Source organism: Phasianus colchicus, chromosome 20, assembly GCF_987193195.1.
Source record: "Phasianus colchicus chromosome 20, bPhaCol1.hap1.1, whole genome shotgun sequence".
Taxonomy (NCBI): Eukaryota; Metazoa; Chordata; class Aves; order Galliformes; family Phasianidae; genus Phasianus; species Phasianus colchicus.
This window is the reverse complement of record NC_143455.1, coordinates 8,181,649-8,208,023: the sequence shown is the minus strand read 5'-3', so window position 1 is coordinate 8,208,023 and position 26,375 is coordinate 8,181,649. Positions and strand designations below refer to the sequence as shown.

At 39.2% G+C, this 26,375-nt stretch overlaps 1 protein-coding gene across 14 annotated transcripts in view; it reads left to right on the top strand.

Moving 5' to 3' along the window:
• The window catches only part of HELZ (helicase with zinc finger), a 74,123-nt gene that overhangs the window by 872 nt on the left and 46,876 nt on the right, over positions 1-26,375 (top strand). For 6 of the 14 annotated variants that reach the window (XM_031598821.2, XM_031598822.2, XM_031598819.2 and 3 more), the window contains 7 exons: positions 14,444-14,671; positions 16,390-16,426; positions 19,436-19,560; positions 22,255-22,311; positions 23,029-23,077; positions 23,504-23,579; positions 25,521-25,719. In XM_031598821.2, the coding sequence (XP_031454681.1) occupies positions 14,462-14,671; positions 16,390-16,426; positions 19,436-19,560; positions 22,255-22,311; positions 23,029-23,077; positions 23,504-23,579; positions 25,521-25,719 (753 nt within the window). In that variant the 5' untranslated portion in view covers positions 14,444-14,461. The other 8 variants (XM_090121762.1, XM_090121761.1, XM_031598823.2 and 5 more) reach the window with 5 other exon arrangements.

The following is a 26,375-nucleotide window of genomic DNA, read 5'->3' as shown; positions in this document are numbered from 1 at the left end:
ACGGCCCTCTTTTTTTTTTTCCCTTGTTTTTTTTTTTTTTTCTTTTTTCTTTTTCCCCCTTTTTTTGAAGCAGGTTCCCAAGTAGAGCTGCTCACAGCCTCGTGAGGAGTTCAATGGGTCGTGGCCTATTATTAATATCCAAACGATTGGATTTGTTTGGATTCGGTGCGCTGTTGGTGGAGCTGTTGTTTGATTGCAGTAACGTGATTAAATGTATCATTGGTGGAGGTTCAGAAATGCAGGGAAATGGTTGCAAGGTTGTTTTTCACTTACCGACCAAACGAGTGTGAGTTCACAAGGTAATGGGGCTTTTGTTTTTATCCAAGTCACAGTGAGCTGCAGCTGGAGTTATAAAATAACATATTTAATTCTCCGTTTAAGACATAAAATAAATCAGTTGCAGTACCAAAAATGTCCTAAAAATGCATCTCTTTGTAGAGACATGGGATGTATCATGTTGAGATGGCTCCAGTTGGTGGGGCTTTCTGGTGTTGGTCTTCCTGGTCAATATTATAATGAAAACAAAGGAAAGGATGAAATATTCCTCCTTTTGTAATGTATTACTTTTAGGAAATACAGACTCTTTTGTAAAATTAAAAGATACAACTAAATTACATGAGATGCTTTGCAAGTGTGTGATTTTGTTTTGTTTTTCCCCAAGACATTGGTAGAACAGAGGTTTTAAAATGAGATTTCTTAAGTTGTTATTTAAATATTGGTAAGTCTGTGTTTTAAATGGCAAAGCTTGTTTGCGCTTGGGTGAGGAGCTGGCTTTGAGCTTACAGCTGGGTGAGGGCAGAGCATGGCAGTGACCACCACCATCCTCCTCCTCTGCATGCAGAAAGAGGGATTTGCCTGTGGATGAATCAGGCCTGGGTAGGCTGAGCTTCCACTGCAGAGAAATTGTGAGTGCTGGAAGCTGAGTTCAGCTTTCTTTGTTGATCTTTAATTAGCAGAGCCCTTCTTTATTAGTAAGTGAAGGAATGTTTTGTGTGTTATTACTGATAAAATCGAGTTATCTTTGTAGTATGTTATGAAAGCACAAATTACTAAAAAACAAACAAACAACAGAAACAAGAGAAATCCAACTTCTGTTAGCACTCCTCACCTGTGTGGATTCTGGAGTATGTATTTCTTATCCTTTGTTCATATGACTGCTGTGCCTTTTTCAGTGAGTTCAGATACATTTTTCTATGGAAGAGAGAGATGCATGCACAGTGATAGCTCTAGGACTCGAGATTATGATAGCAAAGTGGTATGTTCTTTTTTTTTTTTATTTTTGAGTGTTTTTGTCTCTCCCAGCTGACTGGAAATTAAAGGGAGATGTAGAAACTGCATGTTAAGCTGTATTTTCACCCAGTTCTGCTACTTGATCTGCCAGGTTGTGGGATCTCGTTGATTTCAGAGAAGTTGCTCCTGGGCTTTGGGATCTGTATTTGTAGATCTGGTTGTAGGATAAGGGCTGTGGTTTGCAGACAACATGTGCTTGAAGGTTACACTCAGATACTCCCATCTCAAGGGAGAGTGAAGAGCAAATGTTTCCAAGTGGATGGGGTACAGGCCTGAGAGATTTGGGCTGTGTGATGAAAATCCCTTCACCTGTTTATGATTTCTTTTAAAGGAATTTAAAATAGGAGTCATGAATCTTGTAAAGAGTTGTGGTGTCTGTAGATGAGAGAGGCTGTATAAAAGCTAGGCAATATTATTACTGATCTTTTCTGATTTTTAATTTAGTAGTCTGAGGAAATATTTTCTCCAATGTATGCAATTACATTTGTTACTAGAATCCACTTGGAATTATAGCTGGATATTCTTTCTGACTTGTTTTTTTTACTCCTGTTTAGTACTGTTTTGTTTGCTACTGCACTTTATTCTAGGTATTCTCATTTTAGTAATGGCAGAAGCAGTTGCTGGAGCAATTCAGATGATTAGTTGAAAGCCCTTGAAGCTTTCACCTCCCTGGTATTCCCTCTTGAGGTCAGTGGTACCCAGATAGGTCTGGTAGCAGGATTGAAATCTCAATTAGAGAAGTGTTTTGTAATAATATAACTCCTGTCTCCAGTGTGCAGCCTGAATAACTTGGGAAAGCCACGGGAGAACAAGAAGGAAGGAAGGACTGTGTTGTTCTAACCTAGCTTAGGGGTAGGTGGTTGGGCAGCCAGCATTCCCTCTGTCTTGGTGATCAGTAGGCCAAGAATTTTAGCAGGAATGTGAATCCTGGCTGTAATGTTTTCTTAGCATTGTGTCTGGGGGAGGAGATTGAGGTCTTGTTCCCAGACGCAGATCGCCAGTGTTCCTCCGTGCCCAAGGTGGGGGGACAAAATTTGGCATTCTCCATCTTCCCTTCTTTCATGGTAGTCCCAAGGCAAGAAAGACCCCTCTATCACTGCATGCAGTATATGTTTTTCTCCATTTAAGTGGATGTGTTGTGGATCAGATTACCAGAACAAACAAGGCCTTCCTTTTCTTATTTGTCTTGCTATTTTTTTCTATGGCCTTTGGCAATAGCCAGCACTTGTATTTATATATATCAGTAACATATTTAAGGGTATCATAGTTCATATGCTTGTAGACTGCTGCAGTTGTCTTTTTTTTTTCTTGTTCTCAGCAAGCAAATAAAGAAAGAGAACTCTGAAAAAGAGACCACTTTTTCAAAAGTTGGCACACAGCGTTGATGTGCAGTGAGGTTTTGACCAGTATTTGGGGATGGTGATGGGCAATTCGACTATCTCTGGTGAAATTAGGAGTCTACAGTGTTAGACTGCTCTACAGAAACAGGGCTTCTGTGGTTTTATTGTGGTGGTATTGGTACGTAACTCAGGTTCCATATTCAAAACCAGTCTTGCTTATGGAGATTTCATCTCTTCACACAAATGTTTACAATGTGAGGTTTCAGCAAGAGGCGATCTCTCATGTCTGAGGAAGAGTGGAAAGTCAATGTTATTGTAGGAAAAGAAGTTCTTAGGAATGTAAGCAGGCAGATTCTAATTACTCAGGCGTGCAATTTTGTAGTAGTTGTTGCATTTCCACTGCACCGATGGTTAAAGGATGCCTAATATAGACATAATATAATATGCAAATGTTTCCCTACAATTTATAAGTCAATTCTTTGTCATCAATCTAATAGAAATGCACTGATTATTTCCCCATCTCAGAATCTTCCAAAAAGCCAGGTAAGAAACCGTAGGTTTCAGTCTTATTTCTTTGTAAATGAAATTTTACTGCACTGAAACATATGAGTGGTTACCATTGCCCCATCCTAGTTGTGAATGAGAGCCAAACTGTCTTGATCTGAGCTGCACAGAGTCCTTGTCAGGTGTGCAGAGACTCTCCCTTGTACTCCACAGCATTCCCAGGAAGCAGTAGGTGTGAAGTGCTGCAGAGTTGATGGGAAGAGTTTCTGTAAGTTATGTTGTGTGGGGAGGTATTTTGGAGGTGGTGACTGTAAACTGCTGTGTGATTTGTTTGTTAGTCTCAGGAAGTACCACTCTTGTGACGAATGGCATTGGCTGAAGAGGATGTTTTTCAGTCTTTGGATAGTGTGTGCTCTGGGGAAATAGGTTTCATGATCTCTTCTATTACAGGCAGCAGGAAGACTACTGATCTCAGAGAGTAACAAAAGAAAAAGAATAGTGGAATTATGTCATGTGAGAAATTTTAAATGTTGGAGGGGCAGGAAATAAAGGTCAGAAACGTGAGCAGTGCATGGGTTGTTCTAAGCTGCTCGTGGGGTAGCTAGTGTTATTTGGAAGCAGTCTTTCAGTCTGTGAATTACATGTTGTTTTTTTTCTTCTTCGTAATTATATACTGCAAAAATACGGTATTCATCAAAACACTAAAAATTACACTGCTTAAATATGCTTAGAAAGATTTTTCGGAGCCCTCCAGACCCCACAGCAAAGGGAAATACACAACAGTGAGAGCTGTTCTTGAGACTCTGTTGTTAGCAAAGCAGCACAAGTGTTTAATTTGCTGGAAAATATTTAGTGGTTCAGCAAACCAAGAAAGTAGCAAATCTTTGTGGACATAATAAATGGAGAATGCTACAAATGAAAAGCATAGTGGTTTTGGCAGCATATTAAATAGTGTTTCTTCCCTATTTATCTTCTCTACATTATCTCAAGATAACTGATATTTTAAAAATGATAATTTCATTTTATTCTGGGATAATACTGGGGGGAGGATGGAAGGTATGTTTGTGTTTTTGAGCAGTGATCTTTTGCCATCTGAATTCCCCGCAGCTGGTTGGGATTCCTGGATCCTGCTCACAGCTGATCCCTGCCATCCCTGCAGCCAGAACGTGTTGGACTCCTCGTCTGCACAGGGAGGTTGTTAAGGAGAATGTTTTCATAGCGTGCTTCTGAATCTCTGCTAGCACAGCGTTGTAGCTGAGTGCTGCGGGTATTTTGCTAAAATTGTTTTGGATTATAGTTGTTTAGGCTAATAGCTTTGAGGTAACTGTGCTTGGGCCATATCTTAAGGCAGTGGCACGTTTGGAACGGTGCAGGGCAGTTGTTTTGACATTGGAACTGACGGATATTACTTGGCTGTAGCTTGGTTTGTATTTGTTTGCCTAGGCTAGGCAACGTTTTTCTTCTCCCAAAGCTTTGTCAGAATGATTCCGTTAACCACAGTGGGGTCGTTACTCATTGCTGCTGATGTCTGTTTTTTGAGTGGGGTTTAAAAATATGTGACTGAATCTCTAATGTTCGTTTTGAAAAGAATGAGTAGTGAGAACCTGATGGGTTGGGAGAACACTGGTGTTGTTTGGGATTGGAGTTACGGGGCTGCCCACGGGGTTTGCTGTGCGAGGAGGAGTTTGGGAATCCATATCCTGATCTCAGGAGAGTTCTAGAAATTGAACTTGTTTGTGGCATTGCGTTCCTGCATCTTACGAGAGGAAATAAGGAAGTTGTAAAAGCATTATCTGGATGCAGAAGGGTAATATCATTAAAATATGGAGTTAAAAGAATATTCCTCAAACGGAGGTTAGCTATATTATGCCTTATTATTTGAAACAGAGCCACGCAGAGATGAATTTCAAAGATTATTTACAATAAAGATACCGATTTTTAATGGTGGAGGTTTGTTGCTGCTTTGAACTTTCAAAACAGTGCACAAAAATACCACGTGGTTGCATAATAGGCAAGGTTTGAGGAAAGGTGTTTGGGCTATCTGTGGGTGGCACTGTGCTCCTGAGTCCGGTACAGCAGGAGCCTTTTGTGCAGAGTGCTGTGAATGTGTAACAAAAAATTTGGTCACAGTGTTATTCGCTGTAATAATAAATGTAAGTTCATTATGATGCTACAATAAAGATTTAAGTGTATTGAAAGAAGACTTTTCTGTTTTGTGTCACAACCTTTGGGCAAATTTCTGCGTTTGCTTTATGAACTGTGCACTGTTAGCTGCTATTCAGCACGGAGAGTTTTGCATTCTTTTCCTTCTTGAATGAATTGAAAGAGTAATTCAGAGTAGTTCATGCTTTGCTTCTCGAACAAAATAAACTCAGGGCTTTTAAATTCAATTCTACAGTATGTACCTGTAGCAACTGTTGATCTGAGCTGTGATTTTTTTTGGGTAGATCTCTTATGTGTATGGTTATGGTGCTTTGCATGTAGTGGTGGAGAAACATGTTGTGCAAAACTTGAAGCTTGACACTTGAGAAGAGACTCGGCATCATGACATTATTATTGTTGAGCAGAGGAAACTTGGATTGAGCTGCTGGGCTTTGGGGCTGCTTTGCTGGTGGAGGAAAAACGGGAGAGTTAGTATGGGGCTTTCTAAAAGGAAAGAAGGGAAAGAATTTCCTGGTTTTAAAAATACTTTTAATAGTGAAATCCAAATATAAGTTTGTTAGCAGAAGCTGAGATTTGAACAAGAGGCCAAGTGAAGAGCTGCTAAGTCTGGTTCTGTCCCTGAGGAAGTCAGTGAATGTTGGCCAGTGGGCTGCGGGCAGTTGCTCTCTGCAGGCCGTGCTGTGAGCAGCACTTGGGCTCACTTGGAGAGCTGCTGTGCCATATGGTGTTGCCTTTAGGCTTCTGCAGTACATTCATAGATATTACATGTGGAAATGATGCTTGGGAACCTTTTCTGACATCCCTCTGTATTCATTGGTCGCATCGTTTTGTAAACGCTTGGCATTTTGGAAATGAAGTGACGTGTTTAGTCATACGTAGCTACATGTCATAGCACAGGCGTAGCTCAGGAAGGGCTTTTGGCAGTCGTATGACTCAGTGGAGAAGAATATTGGTAACTGCGTGACTGATAAGTCCTTAAGATTAATGGAATTCGCTTTTTTTTGGTCAAAATCATTACTAAACATCGTATTGTGAAATGTGCAGAGACTTGGGAACGAGGCCTGGTTGTGTTACTCAACTGTTTGAGAAGAGAGGCTCTGCCATGGGTGGGCAGCTGTAAGCACTGCAGATCGGGACGTTTTATACAGCTGAAGAATATGGGTGCCATCTTCTCCTGCACCCCTGTAGGAGTTTGGAGACCCGGAGGCTGGTCCTGCACCACGCTTGTGCTGTAGTGATTTTAGCCTTTGTTTTCCTTGGGTAAATGTCATTAAGAGAAGCCAAGATTGAATTACCTTTGTAATGCATTTTTTTACAGTAAGTAATTGGTGATGTTGTTATGGGGATAAAACGGTAACCATGAGACAATATTTCAATTAAAATGCCCTCATCTTGGGTATGTGTGAGAAACTCTGCTCTGAAAAAGCAGCAAGAACATATATGGGAAAAAAAGATATGGAATATAGGCTGCTGCTGTTGCCCAGTTGTTATGAAAGACTGTTTACGTGAGGATTTTCTAAGAAGGAGCCAAAAGAACTTTAGGTGGGGCAGAAGCACCGCCTGTTATGATGTTACCTGATGCTCACTATTACGCTGTTACTTGCCAAATTGTAATTATTTTGGGCTGAAATTTCCCATGGTAGGTGTCTGTCTCAGGCCATCTTTTTGGTCACTGTAGAGGGAATGAAGGGTTCTGCTGACACAATTGAGTCTTTCTAAAGAAGTTGGACCAAATATATTCTTCTGTTCACAGTAAAAAGAAGAGTTAAAAAAAAAAAAAAAAAAAAAAGAAAGGTGCTGGAGCTCAGCTTTGCAGGAAGATGAGAAGAGGTGGCATAGTGTGCCATTCTGGTCGAGGTTATACTGATCAACCCTGTGAAAATCTGCATTGGTTAAATTGGTTAGTAGTGCAAATCTAAAAGATTGTCTCTGCTGTGAATTCATTTCAGCCTGAGCTGAAGGGAATTTCCATACTATTTGAAGACTGGGGCTTTTGCATTCCCCCCAATCATTCCCTGGTATGATTTTGGACAAAAATGAGAGCGCAGAATTCCCCATCCGCACTCCCAAAAGCCAGTTCCTCTTTCCTACATGCTCTGTCTTTACACAGCACAGAGGAGGCAGTGACTTGGTTTAAACAGAAAGTCCAAAGTGTAGGTTTTCACAGAATGTGTACAATAAACGTGAAGATGGGCATGGCTGAATAGGGAGATTGAGATCAGAAAATACAGGGTGTTATAAAGAAAAAAATGGAAGGGAGGAACTGTTTCAAGGGTACGTATAATTTCTCTTATAATGCTAATACATTTTCATTATTTGCATAAATTGGGCAGTTTTTAATAAGTGGGAAGGGGGGGGGGAGAGAAGGCAACTCACACTTGAGCCATATCTTTGCTTTCCTTTGTTTTCTGTTTTTCTGATGAATGATGTCATGTTGTGATGTAAAGAAGTGCTGAGTGCTGCAGTTACACTGAAGTCATTCCACGGACACTGGGTCTGACACTGTGGTTGTATGAAGGGCTCTATGGAATATGGCAGAACACAGGGCTTTCGTTTGTCACCAGCTGAATATAAGAGAGTCATAGAAACTGAGCATTAATGTTTTTGAATGAAAATGAGAATGATGTCAGGAGGGTAAAGATTTTCTTAATACTTGTGAAGTGCTTTGTGAAGCATTGCCAAAAAGCTCATGAAAACATTGAAATGAAGTACAGAGACCAGGTTTGAGTTACACACAGTAAATAAGGCCTTAGATACTGTGCAGGAGAATTGAGCTGGGTGTTGGTGAAGCAGCAGCCTCTGCTTTGCCTGGTCCTGGTGCCTGGTACCTTGGGAGAGGTATGGTGTGACTCCTGCAGGTACAGGTGTTGGCATCATGAAGGTACACGAGAGGGCCAGCATCACCTTGTACTGGTGACTTGCTCACAGCACAGCTTCTGCGTGGTGAACTTTGCAACCCAGAGCTTGTAATGGCACTTCAGTGCAGCCCTGTCGTGTAACTGCATGCGGTGTCTTCTGGTTTTGCTGTGTGTAAATAGGAATCTCGTGTCTGTCATTTCCTGCACGCAGTGATGCATGTGAGGTAGGATGGTGTGGATCTGTGATGTGCTGTGTATTTTGCATAGTTTCAGCAAGATAGGTAATGCTTTTGGACAGCTGTGTAAAAAAACAAACAAGCTCAGCATCCCTCCCCCCCCCCAAAAAAAAAAAAGAAATATTGAAAGGCAGGAGATGAAGATACTCAGGATATTCATATGCTGGATGGGATGATTACAAATTATGAATGCTAAGAGCAGGAGTTAATTTTGGATGCTAGGCCAAAGATGGCCAATTTGTCCATGTGTGAATATTGTGCAATTTGTGACATAAATTGTTCTTTCCACTACTGCTTCTAAAGTGAAAACAGTAGAGATTAGTGGACATAATAATCTGTTAATGATCACTTAATAAAGGATCTGTACTGAAATGCTAGCTGTCATGCAATAAAATCTAACTTGTTCCCATCTGTGATGAATGTAAAGTGATTTAAAGAGCACAGGATTCAGATGCAGAAACCATTTAATCTGAGTTGCTGCTGTATTTCTGTACTGCTGGTAAGTGAATGGTAAACCACCCACAGACACTTGTTCCTCATACAGTGGCTGAGGATGTGTTTATGCCATGTATTAAGTTTACAGGATCAGACTGAAGGCTGCAGTTGTGTGGCCAGAGGTCCCCTGTCCTCCTAGTTTACAGTCCTGTCTCTTTTTCTTGTATTTCTTGAAATGGAAGGACAACCTGTATATTTAACAGGTTCATGATGTTCTCTACTATTCATTTCTCCCCCCCCCCCTCGTAGCCAAGCATATCATGTTCTCTAGAGGCGAAGCAGCACAAGTTCTTGCTGCTGTTATGCTATATGATAAAACCTTGAAACAAGCCTTTCTCCTTCTGTATGCTCCATTTCAGATTTCATATCATTTGTGGAATGTAAAGCAGGGTCATTTTGCCTGGAGTTGTACAGCATTAACCGGAGTAATTTGGTTATTTTAGAAAACTGATTAGATTGTCCTCTCTCAAGGGTGGAGACTTTGTGTGTGTTCTGTAAGGTGCACAGTGCATTTCTGAGCACTGTGTGTGTGTTACTGACTAAAGCCATAACTGCAGTAGATGAGTGCATAAGAATTCAGCTCTTATGTTCTTGTTTTAAAAACCAAAAAAAGCCCAGAAGTAACCTTTCCTGTTATTCTTTTCTGCATGAGAAAGGCACTGTCCTTTTCCTCTGTGTTCTGTTATACCTTTGACATTGGTGCAGTGCACAATCATTATCTGCTCTCGCTTCATTAAATGGTTTCTGAAGATGGGATTATTTATGATGTATATGTAGTATGGAAGTACTTTTTTTGGTCTATGTATGTCTATAAGTGGCTTCTGTATTATATTCCTTCTTGTAACCTTGCCTAAAATGCCTTTTTGTCTAAAAACAAAGTAAATTCATTTTACAATTTTATGTAAGGGAAGTAAATAATTTGATATTTTTCTTATCTAGAGATACTTGAGTGGTATTTCAGAATACTACAAAAACAATTACATGACATGATGTAGAGGTACCTTAAGTTGGGCTCACTAGAGATGCCGGAACTGCTGTATAATGTGGTTTAGCAGTAAACAGATTTATTCTCTATTTTTGTATGTGGACTGACAAATAGAATATGTTTGCTGTGTCTCTATAGTTGAGCTCTAGTGATCTTTTCCTTTTTTTTTTTTTTTTAAAGTATGGTGATGTTGCAGTCACAGGTATGATAGCTAACATCTGTGTTGTATAGCATTACCTCATGTATTTTACTTACTCCAGCTCATAAAATGAACCTAGGCTTTTCCTTGTATGAATTAAAATTTGTTGTCAGTCTTTTCCTGATAATTTTGAGGTAGATGGAAGTAAGGGCTGTTGAGTCACAATGCTGTGTCCTTCCCAGCTATCTGACTTCCCAAATATTACTTCTTTGTATTATGGAAAGAATTCTCACAGTTCTGAGACCTTCATATGTGAATTGCTTACATCTCAGTTTTACCAGAAACAAACTTCAGAAAGTTATGCCAAGTGTAATGCTTTCCTAAAAGGTTTGGAGACTGCTTTAGTGAAACGTGGAAACTGATGGATGGATTCTTGAGCAGCTAAGCTCATGAATGCAGTTTTTGGCCTTTATTATTATGGGCAAGAAAATAAATTTTTTCTTTTACTAACAAATGATCTTTAGGAACAACATCTTCTGTCTGAATTGATGGCAGCACGTGGCAAGAATTGGCCTCTGGGTATCAGTAAGAAGCTGAATTGTGGTTTTCCTTATTGTCCTGTTTAGTAGCAGCCTTTTCAGTTATCTGCAAGTCTTTAGAAGTAGCACGGTGACCGTATACCTTTCCCAAGCTGACTTACTGTTGTTCCTTCTCAGAGCCTGCAGCACGGGGTGGCACACATCCTGCAGCACGATGCTGGCAGGAGGCACAGCTGATGGCTCTGGCAGGGAGCAGGTGGGTGCTGATTGCTGCCAGCAGAGCTGTGCCTCGTAATGGGAGGCAGCTGGAAAGGCTCTTCCACTCTGTGTGCCCATGGCCCTGGGTCTAACATGTGCTACAGAGCACAGATCCCACTTCGTGGCTCTCAGAGCATCATTCAGTTTGTGGCGAATTCCTCCGGTCTCGCTGTGGGACTGCGAGCTGAACATCATTGCTTTAGCATAAATCTTCACAAGAGATGTTAATGTCTGTTTAAAATATGCAAATATTTACTGTCTGCTATTTGTCAGCTTGGCATGCGAGACCTTGGATCTGATCCTTCTGTCTTGGCAGACATTGGGAATTTTGCCAATAGCATTAATAGGAACAGAATTGTACCCTCTAATCTGTTTGTTTATGAAGTACAGCAGGAGTTATGTGGCTCGATGCTTTAGAGTGAACTAAAAATCATCTGTTTGAATTTGTTTGGAACTGTCGTTTACTTTATCTTACCGTTATCTTAGCATGTGGACCCTTTGGTTGCATAAAATACATCAGTAAACTGTGCAGCTTAGAAGTGCAGAGTCAGGAGTTAAACTGCTCTGAAATACTGAAATTCTAGATCATGATGTTCTGTCCTACTCATTTTTGGTTTGCATTTGAACCGATCAGGCTGTGGAATAATTCTCCAAAAATCTGTGCACCAAGCAGGGCAGTGTTCACTGGGAAGTAAATGGCAGTGTAGGTGGTCTGGTTTGGAGCTCTTCCTTCTGAAGCTGTCCCTTCTGCCTTTCCTGGCCCACCCTGCAGTTTGGAAGGGAAACGGGCAGTTTTATTTGGGGATTAGCTTTTGATTACTCTGTTTGTTTGTTTACAGAATCTCATTGGCAAGAAGGAGAAATACGCATTATGAAAATTGACCCCCAAAAATCATTAGTAGGGAGAAAGTCTCTCACAAATCCCAGGCAAAACAAAACCAGGCACCGGGGTTTGAGTTACACCAGTTTGGAGTTAGCTAGATCTTGTAAATGATAGAGACAGCAGATGTTTTGTGGAGGTTAAGCTGGACATAACTTGGACTTGAAATAAATGTAGGTCAGGAAGTTTTCTACTAGTGGGAGAAGGTTTTTAGAGGTAGGAATTACAAAGTGAGGGTTACATCTCTGCATTAACTCATGGGGAAGAGCTGCCAGCTCCTGTATGTGCTCAGGTCAGTGTGATGCTTACTGTTCTATCTGGCAGCATTTGCAGGTGCTGTGCGTAAATATGTTACTTAATTGCGTAAATCAGAAGCCTTCCTGTAGGGCAGCTGCACTGCTGCGAGGTGGTTTGAAGCTGAGGAATGCTTTGAATTGGCTGCTGATAACAAAGGTGTTGATGCTAATATGTTGTGGCTGAATTTCTAAGGTCTGCTTATTTCAGATGTGTAACTTCAGATAGTGGGGATATGCCTGTTAACTGGTTTCGCAGAATTCTGATGATCTCTTGAAGTTTGCCATTAGAATAAATAATAATTCAGATGTGAATGCAGCTCTTTTGGTATGCAGTCCTCCAAACCATTTTGAGAAAATGAATAATCCTGACATTTATTCTGCTGCATGCTTCGTATTTTAATCTCAGTTTAGCAGGCAGAAAGACTGAAGTGCATGAGTCATTTGCTCAGTTGCTCAAAGAGCTGAGAATACAACGTCCTTTGCAGTGCTCTCCAAATCTACAACTGACCAGAGAAATTTGTGGCTGTTGCTGGGGTTGTCAGACCTCTCCACAAACTCGTTCAGTGTTTGTTGAAACAGCCAGCGTAAGGCGATTGGTAAATTAACATTTTGCTTTTTGTAGTGCCGTGGTGGGGAAGAAGGGTTGGGTAAAGGAGCCTCCCTCTGCCTGCTGGTTGTGCTGGCCAGTGTGGGATCTGTGTATAAACTGTTCTTCTGCAGTAAACACACAGAAGCTTTGCTGAGACTTCTGGTCAAAGGAATTTTGGTTCTTCGTCAGCCAGGAAGTGAGGAAATCAGAAGTACAGCAGAGTTCATGAAATCCTCTCTTTTCAGTCCCTCGGGAGGAAAACAAAGTACGTGAGAAAGGCATCAATTAACTATTGTATTGCTGTGCAGCAAATCCTGGATTTGTAAAGCTTGCTGTGCTATTGAACTTGAGTGAAATGGCAGAAATCTGTTGCGTTTTTAGTTGTACACAGAAGGTTCCTTGCATAAACATAACAACACTTAACGTTTCTGACTGAAAACGTGTGCTTATTTAGGTGATCCAACTGAGTGTTAAAGTGGTTACTCCTTAGATGGATTTTCTCACCTGCATGGAAATGCAAAAGCTACTTCATACCTGTGTTCCTTCACCTCTACTGTGGTGGATGTGAGATGTTTTCATATAAATGTTGTAAAAGGGAATGTGGTTTAAGTCAGTGTTGTATTCAGAAGTCGGTGTTCCCTTACGTGTTTCTGTTGTGATACTGAAAGTGAAATTTTAAGAATGGTGGGGAACATGGAATGCTGTCACGTATTGTATTAAACTTCTTGCTTACGTTTACACTGTGTGTTGGCCCAGATGGTTGTTAGTGAGAAAAGTGGGGTCGTGAGGAGCTTTCCTTACGTGGAAGATATCTTTATTTGATTTTTCAGATAATTTCTTGAAGTTATTCTTAGATTGATTAAAAATCTATGACTGTAAAATGTAAAGGAAGGCTTTAGTAGTGGAATTTTCAAGGAGGTTGGAGAGTGACTTTAGATGCTCGTGGCAGTTCCACGTCATGGATATGGGCAGTGTGCTGCTTGCTAACAGTCAATATGAGAACTCTTAAGGTTCCCTCTTCTGGTTATCAGAACGTGTTTTTGTCAAGTCAGCTTTGAAGTAAATGTCTCTAGAGACGTGTCTAAGTATTATCAATGAAGGCGCACCACAGATAGGAATTATGGAAAGGTTTTGTTTTTCTGTGGGTAGGTTCCATTGTGGGTAACCATTTGTCTCAGTTCCTTGGCAGATGATGATGTCTGCCTTCTCTATAGATTTGTCACTGCTTCAGTTTCCCCCATAGAATGTTTATTTCAGAACTGTTTAAGGGGTTCTGTTGGCAGGGTGTTGGTGTGTGGGGGCACCTAGGCTTTCTCAGACAATGCAACTAAAGCACAGCAGGAGCCGTTGCGTGGGTTCCTGCTGACCTCCAGCTCCTTCTCATCCGTCTGTGTCCATCCCATGTGCTTCATCCACCCCAGAGGCTGGCCCATGTGCCCTAGGAGTAGGTGAGGAGTGCTCTGAAACTGAAGGTATCTTGGGGAAAGCACTGCAGGCTCAGAGAAGTGGCTGGTGGATGAGTTGCATTGCTTCCAAAGCAGACTTGAGAACACAGAAGCCTCTATGCAGCAAAGTGCTTAAACCTATGCTGGCATTGAAGTTTGAAACCACTACATATTTTTTTAAATCAGTCATGGGCTTAAGTACCTTCTTGAATTAGAATTGAAAGTGAGAGCCAGGACGGCTGTGAGTAGGAGCATGGAAAGAAGACTGGGAAGAGGTTAGTTAGGTTGGGATAGGGAACACAAGTGGCGTGGACCAAAGGGGATGTGCTACAGCACCTGGAGGTGGGAACGGCAGTTGGTTGGCAAGTTGTCACTGCCATCATGCAGCTAACCAACGTTTTATCATCCCCTCTGCCCCCACTCTAGGATTTCTGTCCCTGAGTCATGGCAGACAGAAGACCAGAGAAGTCATGTGAACAAGCATGTGAATCCCTTAAGCAGCAGGATTATGAAGTGGCAGTGAAGCATTGCACAGAGGCACTCCTTTCCCTCAGCCAGTACCCCCCAGCTCACCTCCCGGAGGCATGCCAGGCAGAAATCGACCGCATCAAAATCGAGACTCTGCTGTATAGAATTGCTTCCTTTTTACAACTTGTGAGTGTGACTCTTTCATAGTATCTAATGAACTGGAAAGAACAATCAAGTATCTTGTACCATCAAGATTTAAATAAAATTGTGTTTTCCTGTAGTTGCCATACTGGTTTGCCACAGAATCCTCATTGTTAAAACACATTTGAGGCTTCTGTCTCGTAGTTTTCCCTGATCTGTTTATTTTTTCAAGATCGGTACCTCTAAATAATTTGGGTCTGAATCACAGTTTCTTAAAATAATAGAGAATTATCATTTTTTAAAATCCAAAATATATTCTAAGAGGAAAAAATAACTGTTTTTGAGTACTATGTTCATAAAGCTATGCTGAACGACATACCAAATTACCTTCTCTTTAAAGAACATTAAATTAAAGTTATAGATGTAAATGCTCAAAAACCAAAGTTAAGAAATGCCAGAATTCAGGCAACCAGTTCATACTTAATTTAGCTGTTTTTGCATAACCTAGCAGTAGTCTTTTAATATTTGATCACTGCTAGTTTTCCATTGCTTGGCTAGAGCATGTCTGCTGAAAGACGTAACTCTCAGGCTCTGGCGGATTTTGAATGGAAATGTGAAAACTGGGAGCTTTGTAAGGGTTTTTGTAAATGCAAGGCAAGGTGCATGTCCCTGAATTGTAGGTGATGCCATTACCAAAAGTGTGGTTTTTCCATGAATGCATTAGAATGCTGCAATTCCCTAAGGGAAAGGGCATTGGAATGGTTAATTTCTTTACCCTTCTGTTTTGGAAATGTTGTTATTACAGATTTACAGGGGCCTTCTTGTCCTCAAATCTTCACGTATTGGTTATGAACAACATCATCTCACATGGAAAATGTTTGGCCGACTTGTAAGACCTTGGTGGCCTTTAAGATAAATCACGTGCATTCTTTAAATAGATAGTTAGCTATTCCATGTGCAAAACAAGAATTGGGAAGATTCCTGAGTCTAGATGTGACCTATCATATAGCTGGGTTGGTTTTTCTGTTTGTTTTTTTAGTGGCAGTTGTGTTCCCACAGATGGACTTCTCAAAATCATTTCCATAGGTCAGTAGGCAGATAGATGCTTAGCAGTGTTTAACACATTTCTGACCTGAATGCCTCTAGAAATGCTTTGAGGCACCTGTCTGGATGTTCAACATAGTGACATTTGTTGCAGTAAGCCTTTAGGGATTTTGGAAAACTCTTGCAATCAAAACCTCGCTATTAAAGAATTACATAGATACTTTAAGTACTTAAGTATTAAAGATTTATACAGATTTTTAAGTAGAAAAAAGTCTTATTTTCCTTTGTGTTTTAGCAAAAAATGTAGTGTTTAAAATCACCATTGATAAAGCAGCAAATAAACTACAGACCCTAGAAATTCCAGCAGCACAATATTAGCAGCAGTTGGATTTTTTAATCCAGAGTCTAGGAAGAAAGTTGAGTGTTTTTTTCTGGATGCTGCGAGCCACCTACAGATAGGTACATAAACACGTGCCTTTGCACATTCACATAGCTCTTTTAAAATATTAATTTGCTGAGAATTTGAGGACAAAATCAGCATTGTACAGGTTCATTAGATTGGATTTGTCAAGTGACTGATGTTCTTTACATGTTCTATCCTGGGAAAAAAAGAGCCAATGAGTTCATAAAAGTTTTAAGAAACTTCTAATTCAAACATGTAGTTATTTATGCCAAGTGGAGTAATGCTATTTTTAAACTTTTCATGTTTTACCTTTCAGAAAAAGTATGGGCAAGCAGATGAAGACTGTAGGCATGGTATGGTTATTTCTTTCTTTTACTATTTAGTGTTATAAATTGCAGTCAGTTGTCTGAATTTGTTGGTTTGCTAACAGGGGATGTTTTGCAAGTTAAACTTATCTGTTTTATAACACTTTCTCTACTTGTTTTTCTAAGGAGATCTCACTATTTTATACCTCGCATTCAGGTGCCAGAACTGAAAAGCAGCTTTCTTTGGCATAGGGGTGCTCTTGGGCTAGTGGATATTTTACTATATGGATGTAGGATAGATTGATGATAATAGGATTTTTGTGATGATATGTGATGATAAAGACAACTGTCCTTCCTAGGGTTGTTGGTTAATATTTGGGTTTGCATATTAGGTGTTGATTCAGAGAAATGCAGCAGGATGGTGTGCTTATGTTCATCTTTATTTGCTGGAGCTTCCAAACTTGTGGCTCTTCAAGTTGAGCCTTTTGTGTTTCTGTGCCTTGTTTAATTGAGGCTTTTTAAAGCAATTAACCAATCTTGCTAATGTTTTGTAACTGATTTATATGGAAAGTAACTCAGTACTTACTGAGAACTCTGCTGAGTATGGTAAACATTTGGTAAACAGTTTATTGGTTAGATTTTGAAGAACAAGCAGGCTAGATCCCTCCTTCTAGTTTTTGGTTTCTTAACTATTCTTGAATTTTAAAAGAAATTTCCTGGAACCACAGTTTTGTTGCATGGACTTTGTGATTATACTGTTGTGATGTTTCTGTGCAGAGGTGTTTATTTTTTTAAAGTGCATTTGTCTTCACTGGTACCCAAGTTGTAGACTTTTCTTGGTCTGTTGATACATGCCAGGTTGCCTTTCATGATGGCAAATAGGTAAGAGAGAGAGATGTATGGAAAGAAGAATGACGTTTAAAGGAGGCAGGAAGGAGAATCCTTTTTTAATGAATGGTGTTCTCAGTGATATGATCTGATGGGATTGTTGCAGTGTTAGTTGGGTGACATTTGTCTGTTGAACATTTTTCTTCTCCTGGCACGTGTGTCACAAACCAGCATCTCAGGTGAACCGTAGTGTTAACTGCATTATTCCTTTCTCTCACTAGTTGTGCATGGAAATGGGTGGAATAGGAGTACCAATCATTGGGTACGTTTGAAAATTTGAAAAATCTAGAGAAACCATCTTGTATCTTAGTAATAAAGACTCAGACCAGTGTAGTGTTAATATCTTTAATTCATGCCAGAGAGTTCTGCATCTATTTTTTCCAGATTTTAAACTGAAGACGTTTATCAACTTCACGCCATATTTATTTGCCAATGTAAAAGTGGTGTGTGTGTGTTCCTGTATATTATATACACCTTATTTTTATGCATATAGCAATCAGCAATTGGATTGGGGTTCCCTTTGTTGTGCTGTTATTGATTGCAGGCTAACATCTGAGTATTTTCATTGTAACCCTTAAAGGTTTTTGCTCCAGTTTCGTTTGAAATATCCTTTGGAAGAAAGCACCTTAGTATGGCCTAACTGTATTTCTTGATGCTCACAATTGTTTTTGAAGACAGAGTTATGTTTCTTTTTACAAACCCAGTGTGTTGCATATCTGTGACTGTTCTGCTTTGACCTTGAATGATAAGTTGTTTTGGGGTAAACCAAGAAATGCATGTTCTGTATAGTGCAGTGCTTGCACTGTTATAAGGAGTGATAGTAAAGAAATCTATTAAGCTGCTACACAGATCTTTAACAAAAGGAATTAGTTCATGTATTGTAACATTTTATGTGCAACTGCATGTTTTAGCTGGGTAGCACTGTGTGGTTAATGATACAAAATTTCATAATTGGACATCCAGTCTTTGAGGCTAAAATAGCAAACTGTCAGACGTGCTGAAGCTATTTCTGGTGCTGCTGCTTCTGGTTTGGGAAGTAGGCTCTATTTTTGGAAATGTGGTCAGTATCATCAGAGTGGTGAATCTAGAGTAATCCTGGAGGGGCTGTAAGACAGTACTTAGTTACCATTTCATTTTGATGGGCTGTCTGATCAGTTGTGTACGTGTTTTTGTGGGACTCTTATTTCTGTCACATTTGATGTAGTTTCTGTTAACGATGTGAACGTCTGAGTGAGGAGCTGTGCTTTATTATTCTAAAATGTAATCCTGAAGCTGTGGCGAGTGTAAAATTCCTGTTAGCACTAACACAAGCTGTTGACACCCATGGTTTGCGTGAATAGCAGTATAAACACAGATGCTGATGTTGCCTGCAATGACAGTAATACAGATTTGTAATTCTGTAATTATTATTTTTTTTAAACAACTGTTCAGCCTTCTTTTCAACTCACGTGCTCAGCTTCACTGGCCTTTCAGTTGCTCAGGAGGGCATTGCTTTTTCTGGGCAGGTAATATATATGATTACATGTTACGCCTGCTGGTCTGAAGCAAGGCTGTGTCATGAAATAAATCCTTTCACTATTGGAAGCGTTGGTGAAAGTGTCTGTCTCACTGGCTGATCCAGTGCTAGAAAACATGAGGCAGGTTTTCTGTTACGTGGAGCTTGTAAACTTCTTGACTGAAACAATCGTTCCTATATCCTGAACTTTACAGCATGAGTGAATAAAAGCCCTTTTAAAGTAACAGGAATTGACCACGACGAGGTTAGCTATATTTGGAAACTACAGGGCATGCTTTTTGTGAGCATGAATGGATCTTCCTGAGCATGTTTGTGTTACTGAGAAGTTGTTGGTTGCTGGGTTTTTTCCCCCTTTCTGTGAAGAGGAGGTCCTTTGTGTCTATGTCACATATTAGGATTTATCCTTCCCATATTTAATTTTTTGTCTATTTTAGAATATAAACATTACAACCTTTTTTGAGACTCATGCACAGCATTTCTTAGATGGCAGGAGACAAGTTTGAAGTTAATATTAGGCATGAGCAAGTAGTACCAAGACTTGTCTTTCAAAGAAGCCATGGTTTGAACCCACGTTTTGGACATAATTTTCATGTTAAAGGTGAAGGAAAACTGTATGCTGTGATGAAGCTAATAGTTGCTGGTTTGTGTTGCAGTGCTGGGAGAGGGGCTGGCCAAGGGAGATGGATCTTTCCGTGCAGTGCTCTGCTGCATGCATCTTAAAGGGAAGCTGCAAATTGTGTCTAATGTTCTTTCCAAATCACTGATGGGTGAATCACTGGTAAGTGTGTTTCCTGCAATGTGTGTAATTTAAAAAGCAGTCTTGTATTTCCGTTTTTGGGGGGATGTATTTGAAAAACAAACCTATGTTTGACTGGCAGGTTGCAGCAAAATGAGTGATACCAAAAGCCAAAGATAAGTATCTGTTTATAGACAGGACACCAATCATGCTGTATCAGTGCTTTAGAGTCAGCTTGATTTAGACAAGTTTTTCTTCTGGTTGGCTCTGAATTCTGAAGAGAAAAAGGAAAATAAAATAAAATAAAAGGCAAAAAAAAAAAAAAAAAAGTGTATTCGTGTAATTTAATAGAATAATGTGAATTTCAAACTTCAGCTTATATTTTTGGATCTCATCTGACCCCATTTGGTGTGTGTACTTCAGTAAGTTTAACCTTTGAAGCAGAAAAAAATGTTGATGAGACTGTTAAGCAACTGGCCTACAGTGTAAGACAGCATGAAGAGTTTTTCAGGGAAACGCTTCATCTTATCAAGGCTTCTGTTTTACCCTTGAACTGTCAAAAGATGTTAAGGTTTAAATGTGACTGCTCAGATGGGGAAAACTAAGGATGTGTGTAAGTCTCCAAAGAATGATATCCTTTTAATTTCTCTATTCTTGATTAAATAATATGCAGTTCATCCCCTTGAACTGCTGGTGGTGCTAAAGCCAGAGACGTGGCTTGTAGTGCAGGGAAGAGCGACTCTTGTCAGATTGTGATGTGTGTTAAGTTACATCATCAACTGTTCTAGGAGAGACTGTTACCTTGAAATTGGGTGTTGGGAAGGAAAAGGAGATAAAAACGAGTTCTCTTTTGGAATATATCGGTACACGAGCATTGCCTTGTAATTACACATTTCTAAATGATTAATCATGTTCAATATTATTAAACTGTAATGCTTAAGTGTAATTTTTTTTTGTATTATTATATGAGCTGCTGTGTGTTGATACTTTATTAGTTATGCAGAGTCACTTTCCTGATGAGATATCTATGAATATGGATTTTTAGCATTTCTTTTGAAAAATATGTTAATTGAGCCAGAGACATGAATGTGCACACTGAGTGATTGTGCTTTCCCTAGTTAGACATTCACTTAGAAAATAACCTGCAGTGAGCTGAAATCCATGTCTTGTATCTTGGTGCTTGACTTAAGCAGTAGGTTTTTCTGGGGGAATGTTCTGGTAGTCTCTTTGTGCTGTATGTATCCTAATTTCTTCCTTTTTTCCTTCTCTCCATCTCCCACTGTTGACCGTTTCTACATAAATAAAAGATTGTTCTTTGTCTGTCTGGTGTTTTCTAGCGGGGAAAAAAATTTCATTGAAAAATTCCTGGCAAGATTGAAGGAAACCTGATTTTAGAAAAAATGAGTAAAATAGCCCCAAACTCCTTATCATAGGGAATGTACAGTGGCCTCGTTTGATACTACTATTGTACAAAAGGTATCTTCATATGTGATTCCAGAGTTTTGTTACAAAGCAGAATGTAAGAGGTTTTTACATGTTTAAGGTCATTATTCACTGTTGCTTTTGGTGGGAATATTAAAATCAAACTCGTTTACTGACTTCCACCAGTGGATGAGAAGAGAAATGAAACAAAGTTTTGGAAGAAATTCATTGAAGAGCTGGAATCCATCCACTTTCCTCCCCTGTGACTTAAAGAGAATGACTCTTGGTTGCTTCATTTATGCTTTAATACATTTAAGCTCAGCTGGTTCAATTTGCAACCTTTCTACTGAGGAAGTGAGAAATGATTTTGAAAAAAAAAAAACCCAAAGCTTGTGAATTGTTGAGTACGTAAATTTTCAGTAGGTCACAAAGTAAAAATGTGGAGAAGTTTGGTGAATGCAGTGATACTTAAATTTCTGCAAAAATATACTGAAATTAAAACAAAGGTCGTCTTCAATGTTTTGTCTTACGTGAGTGTAAAGCTGTTGCACACTAGTTATCTATTTGAGCTAAATTCACTTTTGAATGATTTTAATTCATGTATGCTTGAACATGCAGGTATTTTTCATTACATTGCTTATCTTTAGTGAAAAAATCCAAAAATGATATAGTCTGCATCAGAGCAGAGAGAGGTGGAAGCAGAAATCGGTAGGCTGTAAAAAACCATCCTTAAGGAGAAATATATTCATTGCTGCAATGGCAGTGACAGTTTATTATATTGATTCCTTTGGAGCTGAAGTGTTCAGCCATAGCATATGGCTGATGTGTAGTGCGTTCTGCCAGCAGCTTACCAAGTGCTGTGTAAAGGCAGGCAGTGTTACAATCAACATTTTGCAAGTGGGAAGCTGAGGCATGAAGATGTGACTTGCAGAAGGTGGCCCAGCAGGCCAGTAGCCAAGCTGATAATAGAGCAGAAGTTTTGAGCAAAGAGCCCTTGTCCACTGGGGCATCATGCCTCCATGGCCACCACTTGTGTGGGGTATCGGTCTGGATGATAGCATTCAGTAATGTCACTATTAAGATTATCTGTCTTGGGTGGTTGCCAAACATAAGAGGTTTGTTTCCAACTTGTTCTACGTGTGCTGCTCTTGTACGCAGCTATCATTTAGCACTGTGCATTGTGAGTCAAATGCATCTTTCCTCATTGCCTTTCTTTTTGGTGATGAGAGGAATGAACTCGCCTGCTGTTGTTTAATGAGTTTGAAAGTTTGTGTTTCATATGTTAATATTTTCTTCCTTCACTTCTCTCCCCAGAACGGGATGGTAACTAAAGATCTGACACGACTGAAAACACTTCTTGCTGAAACAGAGGTAATAATGAGCATGCTATTGGGAAAATAATGAGTAGCAACTGATAAAACTGAAGAATATCCCAGCATGTCAGGGCTCACTTACATCTGCTGGTTTAGATACTGTAGTTTCCACTGGGCTGTTGGTCTTTACCACCTTTTTAGCAACCTTTCTTCTCAGTTTCTCATGATATATGAGAAAATAGTGATGCTCATAGGTAGAAGTAGCGAGTGGAAAGAATTTAATGCATTTTAATGATATTATTTATTTTATTTTTCTCTGTTGGAAATGATTCTGAAGTTACATGTAGGACTTAAGTTAAATGGCATAAACACTCTCCATCATTTCTTTTAATTTTTGGCTTCTTATGCTTTAAGTCACTGATTTGGGTTTTGCTTGTAATAATAGATTTAAAGCTGAGAGACATCTCAATATTGAGGTTGGACTTTTGGCCTTTTCAGTTTTGCAGTCCACATGAAAGTACACTCCTCATGGTGGAACCCTCCAAAATTCTCTTGTGAAGTTGAGTGGACTGGGTGTTCCTGACAGAATTAATTGTATCACTGGTTGTAATTTAGTTGTTACAAAATCACCTCTGTGACCATAACTGAGTTCAGACTTCTGAATGTTTTTGTATCAATTGATCTAAAACATGTTTTAAAAGTAAAGAAGCCAGAGCAGTTCTCATTGCTGAAATTGTTTTGTGATCCTTTATAACTGTATTTTTAATAATTGTAGGCAGCTGATAAAGTTCCATCGGGATATCATGTAGAAGATTTAGAAGAAGGTATGTAATTCATTTATAAAGCTACTTAGTTTTGTAGTGAGAAGTCCTAGAAGATTCTGATGAATGTTCAACACTGGATAGCAGTCACCAGAGATCAGTCTTGACTGTTTATTTTGATGAACCCTTGGGATTTAGGTTGAATTATCTCATTATTGATTGAATTTGTTGACAGAATTTTCCAGTTATTTGTCAGTTTGTACCAGAGCTTGCTTATTTCTGCGAATTATTGAAATTTGCCTTCATACCCTTTAAACCTTTGTTTAAATAAATTTGTTAAGAATTGAAGATTATTTTTAAGGTGAATAATTTTGCGTGTGTACAAATACACTTTGGATTGATGTTTAAAGGCACAGTTCTCTGGGTACTATCAGACTTAAAAAATAATTGGCAATTAGTCAGAACTTGGGTTACTTTTCTATCCTGCAGGATCCCGGGATGGCTGGCAGTTCCGCCCTCCACCCAGGGGAGTCACAAGCAGTGAAGAATATACACTATGTAAAAGGTAACACCTTTGCTTTATACCAGCGTTCTCAAAAGAATCAAAACACTTCCTTGTTTATCAAGCTGGTAAATGAATGATTAAATGTTCAGAAATGTGAAAGCACTTACCAGAACAGGAGTTGATTCATTCATAGTTTTTTAGAGAAGTCAGTTTATGCAGAAGCACCTCAGTTTTTCTGTAAGGTAAAATTGCTAGTTCTATTGTCTTAAGGATGGTTTGAGCAGCATTTTTCTAGAGGCAGAGCAACATCTGTCTTCTTCCCCTTCCTTTTTGAATTTGTATAATTTCAGATGTTTGGAAATTCACTTCCATAGACAGCATTGTTAGCAAATGGAAGCACAGCGAAGCATACTTTAGCAGCATATAGGTGCATGCCTTCAGATAGGTGGGCTTTGCTGAAAAGTGATCTTTGCTTAAAAGATGTTTGCAGAATTTCCCTCTAGATCTCGTCCATTTTACCTAAATTTGAACACATAGAGGTGAATTGTCTTGCTGAAAGTCCAACAGCTTTTAGTTGTATTGAAGTTTCTTCTCCCCATTTCAGTCCATCTGTCAGTACTGCCTGTAGTTTGTCCTGATATAATTTTAACTACGTATGTAATACTGTATTGGGGGGAAAAAAACAAAACTTACACACTTCATTCTGCTCTATCTATAACTTATGAAAATGAGTAGAATTTATTGCATGGGTAGCAGTCTAACTTGTTTTTTAGATGGCACCACTCAATTCTGCTGAAATTGGAATTCGTTTGATGTGATATTCTAGAGCTGCTAATTATATATATTATATATATATTCTAGATACCTTATAATAATGGGTCAACATTATATTTTATACTTGTGCTCCATTTCCTTTGGGCCATGATAATGGCAATTATGCTTTAGCAATTTAATATGTCAATGCAAAGCTGAATTTGAAAATGTGTGATACTGTATTGGAATTGCCTACTAAGAAAAATATTTTCATTCAAAAGGTATTGAGGATCATAGCTTGGGAAAATCTGCAGTAACATCATAGTGTATATCATGCTTATTTTATTAGAAATTTGACACTTAAACCTTTAAATACTTCTAACAAATTTTTCTTAAAGGAAAGGTATTATATTATAGTTAGTGATGAAAGTGTGGCCTGTATATCCAGGTGCTTTTTCTGCAAGGTTTTTGTGTTGTAGTCAAGTACTATTCTTGTCAGCTAGCTCAAAATTCACATGCTAGTTCATGCTGTGTTTTGTATTACATAATCTGTTTACTGTGGAAATGTTTTTCAATCACTGATGACTTCTTCTGTGTTTGTCAATGATGCGAGGTGCTGACAATCATTAATTTAGATGCATTAGCTCATGCTATGAATTTTTAAGAAGTCCTTAACCTCTCTAAAAATAGACCCTTTGGGACTGATACACTCTTCACCAAGGGGAATAAATCTTTTCCTTGAGAGGTTTCTGTGTAGGTGTATTTAGTGGATAAGTCCACGTGATGTCACTGTTGTTCTGGGAAAAACTGCTGATTGAGCAAATAAGAGCTGATGACATAACTATTGGAGGCAATTATGCTGTATATTCACTTGTGACAGCATTTTATTCATGTTAATACAGTGCCCAGTAATTTCGGGGATGGTCTGTGATCTCATTTTGTTAATTGCTTTACGAATATTTGATTCTTCTTTGGAGCTGCAAATCTTATAAGAAGTCCCTGTATGTTTCAGAGAAATTTGACACATCTTTTTGGACTTTTCAGTACGAGAGGCTGCTGCCTATCTTACAAAATGCTGTGTGTGTTTATACATTTCCAGATTAATTCCCATTGACTAAAACTGCCTTTAGTTCAGAAAAAGCTTTACAGAATGTCCTTCTGGCTTTGAAAGTAAGATTGTGATAAATTTCACTTTTTAATTGGAGAAGGAAAAGTTCAAGGCATAATCATTTTTCGTATTTTATGTAGATTTTTAGAGCAAGGGATCTGCAGGTACGGTGCACAGTGTACTTCAGCACATTCCCAGGAAGAGCTAACAGAATGGCAAAAACGATATGCTTCCCGCTTGATCAGATTAAAACAGCAGAAGGAAAACAAACAGTGTTCGGGCAGTTATATGGAAACCTTGATTGAGAAATGGATGAATTCGTTATCTCCTGAGAAAGTGGTAAGGAAAATATACTACTTCCCTATGTGCTCATGTTTTAAACTAACAGATGAGCCTGTTTTTGGCCCTTACTATCAGAGCTGGTCGAACTACTCATTACCAAGAAATTGTCCAACCAATCTGCTCCCCTTTCCATCCTTCACTGTCTCTTCTTGCAAAGATACCAGAGACTTGAACTGATTTCTGCAAATGTAATCGTCCTTTTCAGGAATTCATGGTAGAGTTTGTGAATTACAGTTTGTGGGTTGATGACAATGTGCTCATTTTGCATATTTACCATTCCTAGTGCAGGATGAGTCAGACAAGTCTCATGGTATTGTTTCTGTTCCGTGAGTGGATGGCAAAACCTTTTAAACTGGAGAACAATAAATGGTGAAACTTTCATGACTTAGTGGAGAATACTCTTGTTTTTGCATGGCTCCTTTTCTTTGCCTGCAGCTGCAGACACTTTAATGAAGAAAAGTCAATCCCCGATGTTCAAAAAAAGTTTGAATGCTGAAGAGTGAGGGGTATGGATATGGTGAATCCTAGCAGCTGTTGGGAATTCCAAAGAACATTTCTGTGGCATTCGACCAGCTCTACTTACCACTGACCCTAAGGAGTTTTCGGTCCATCTATTGTTGACTTAAGTTTGGGAAGAGTGGACTTTCTGCAAA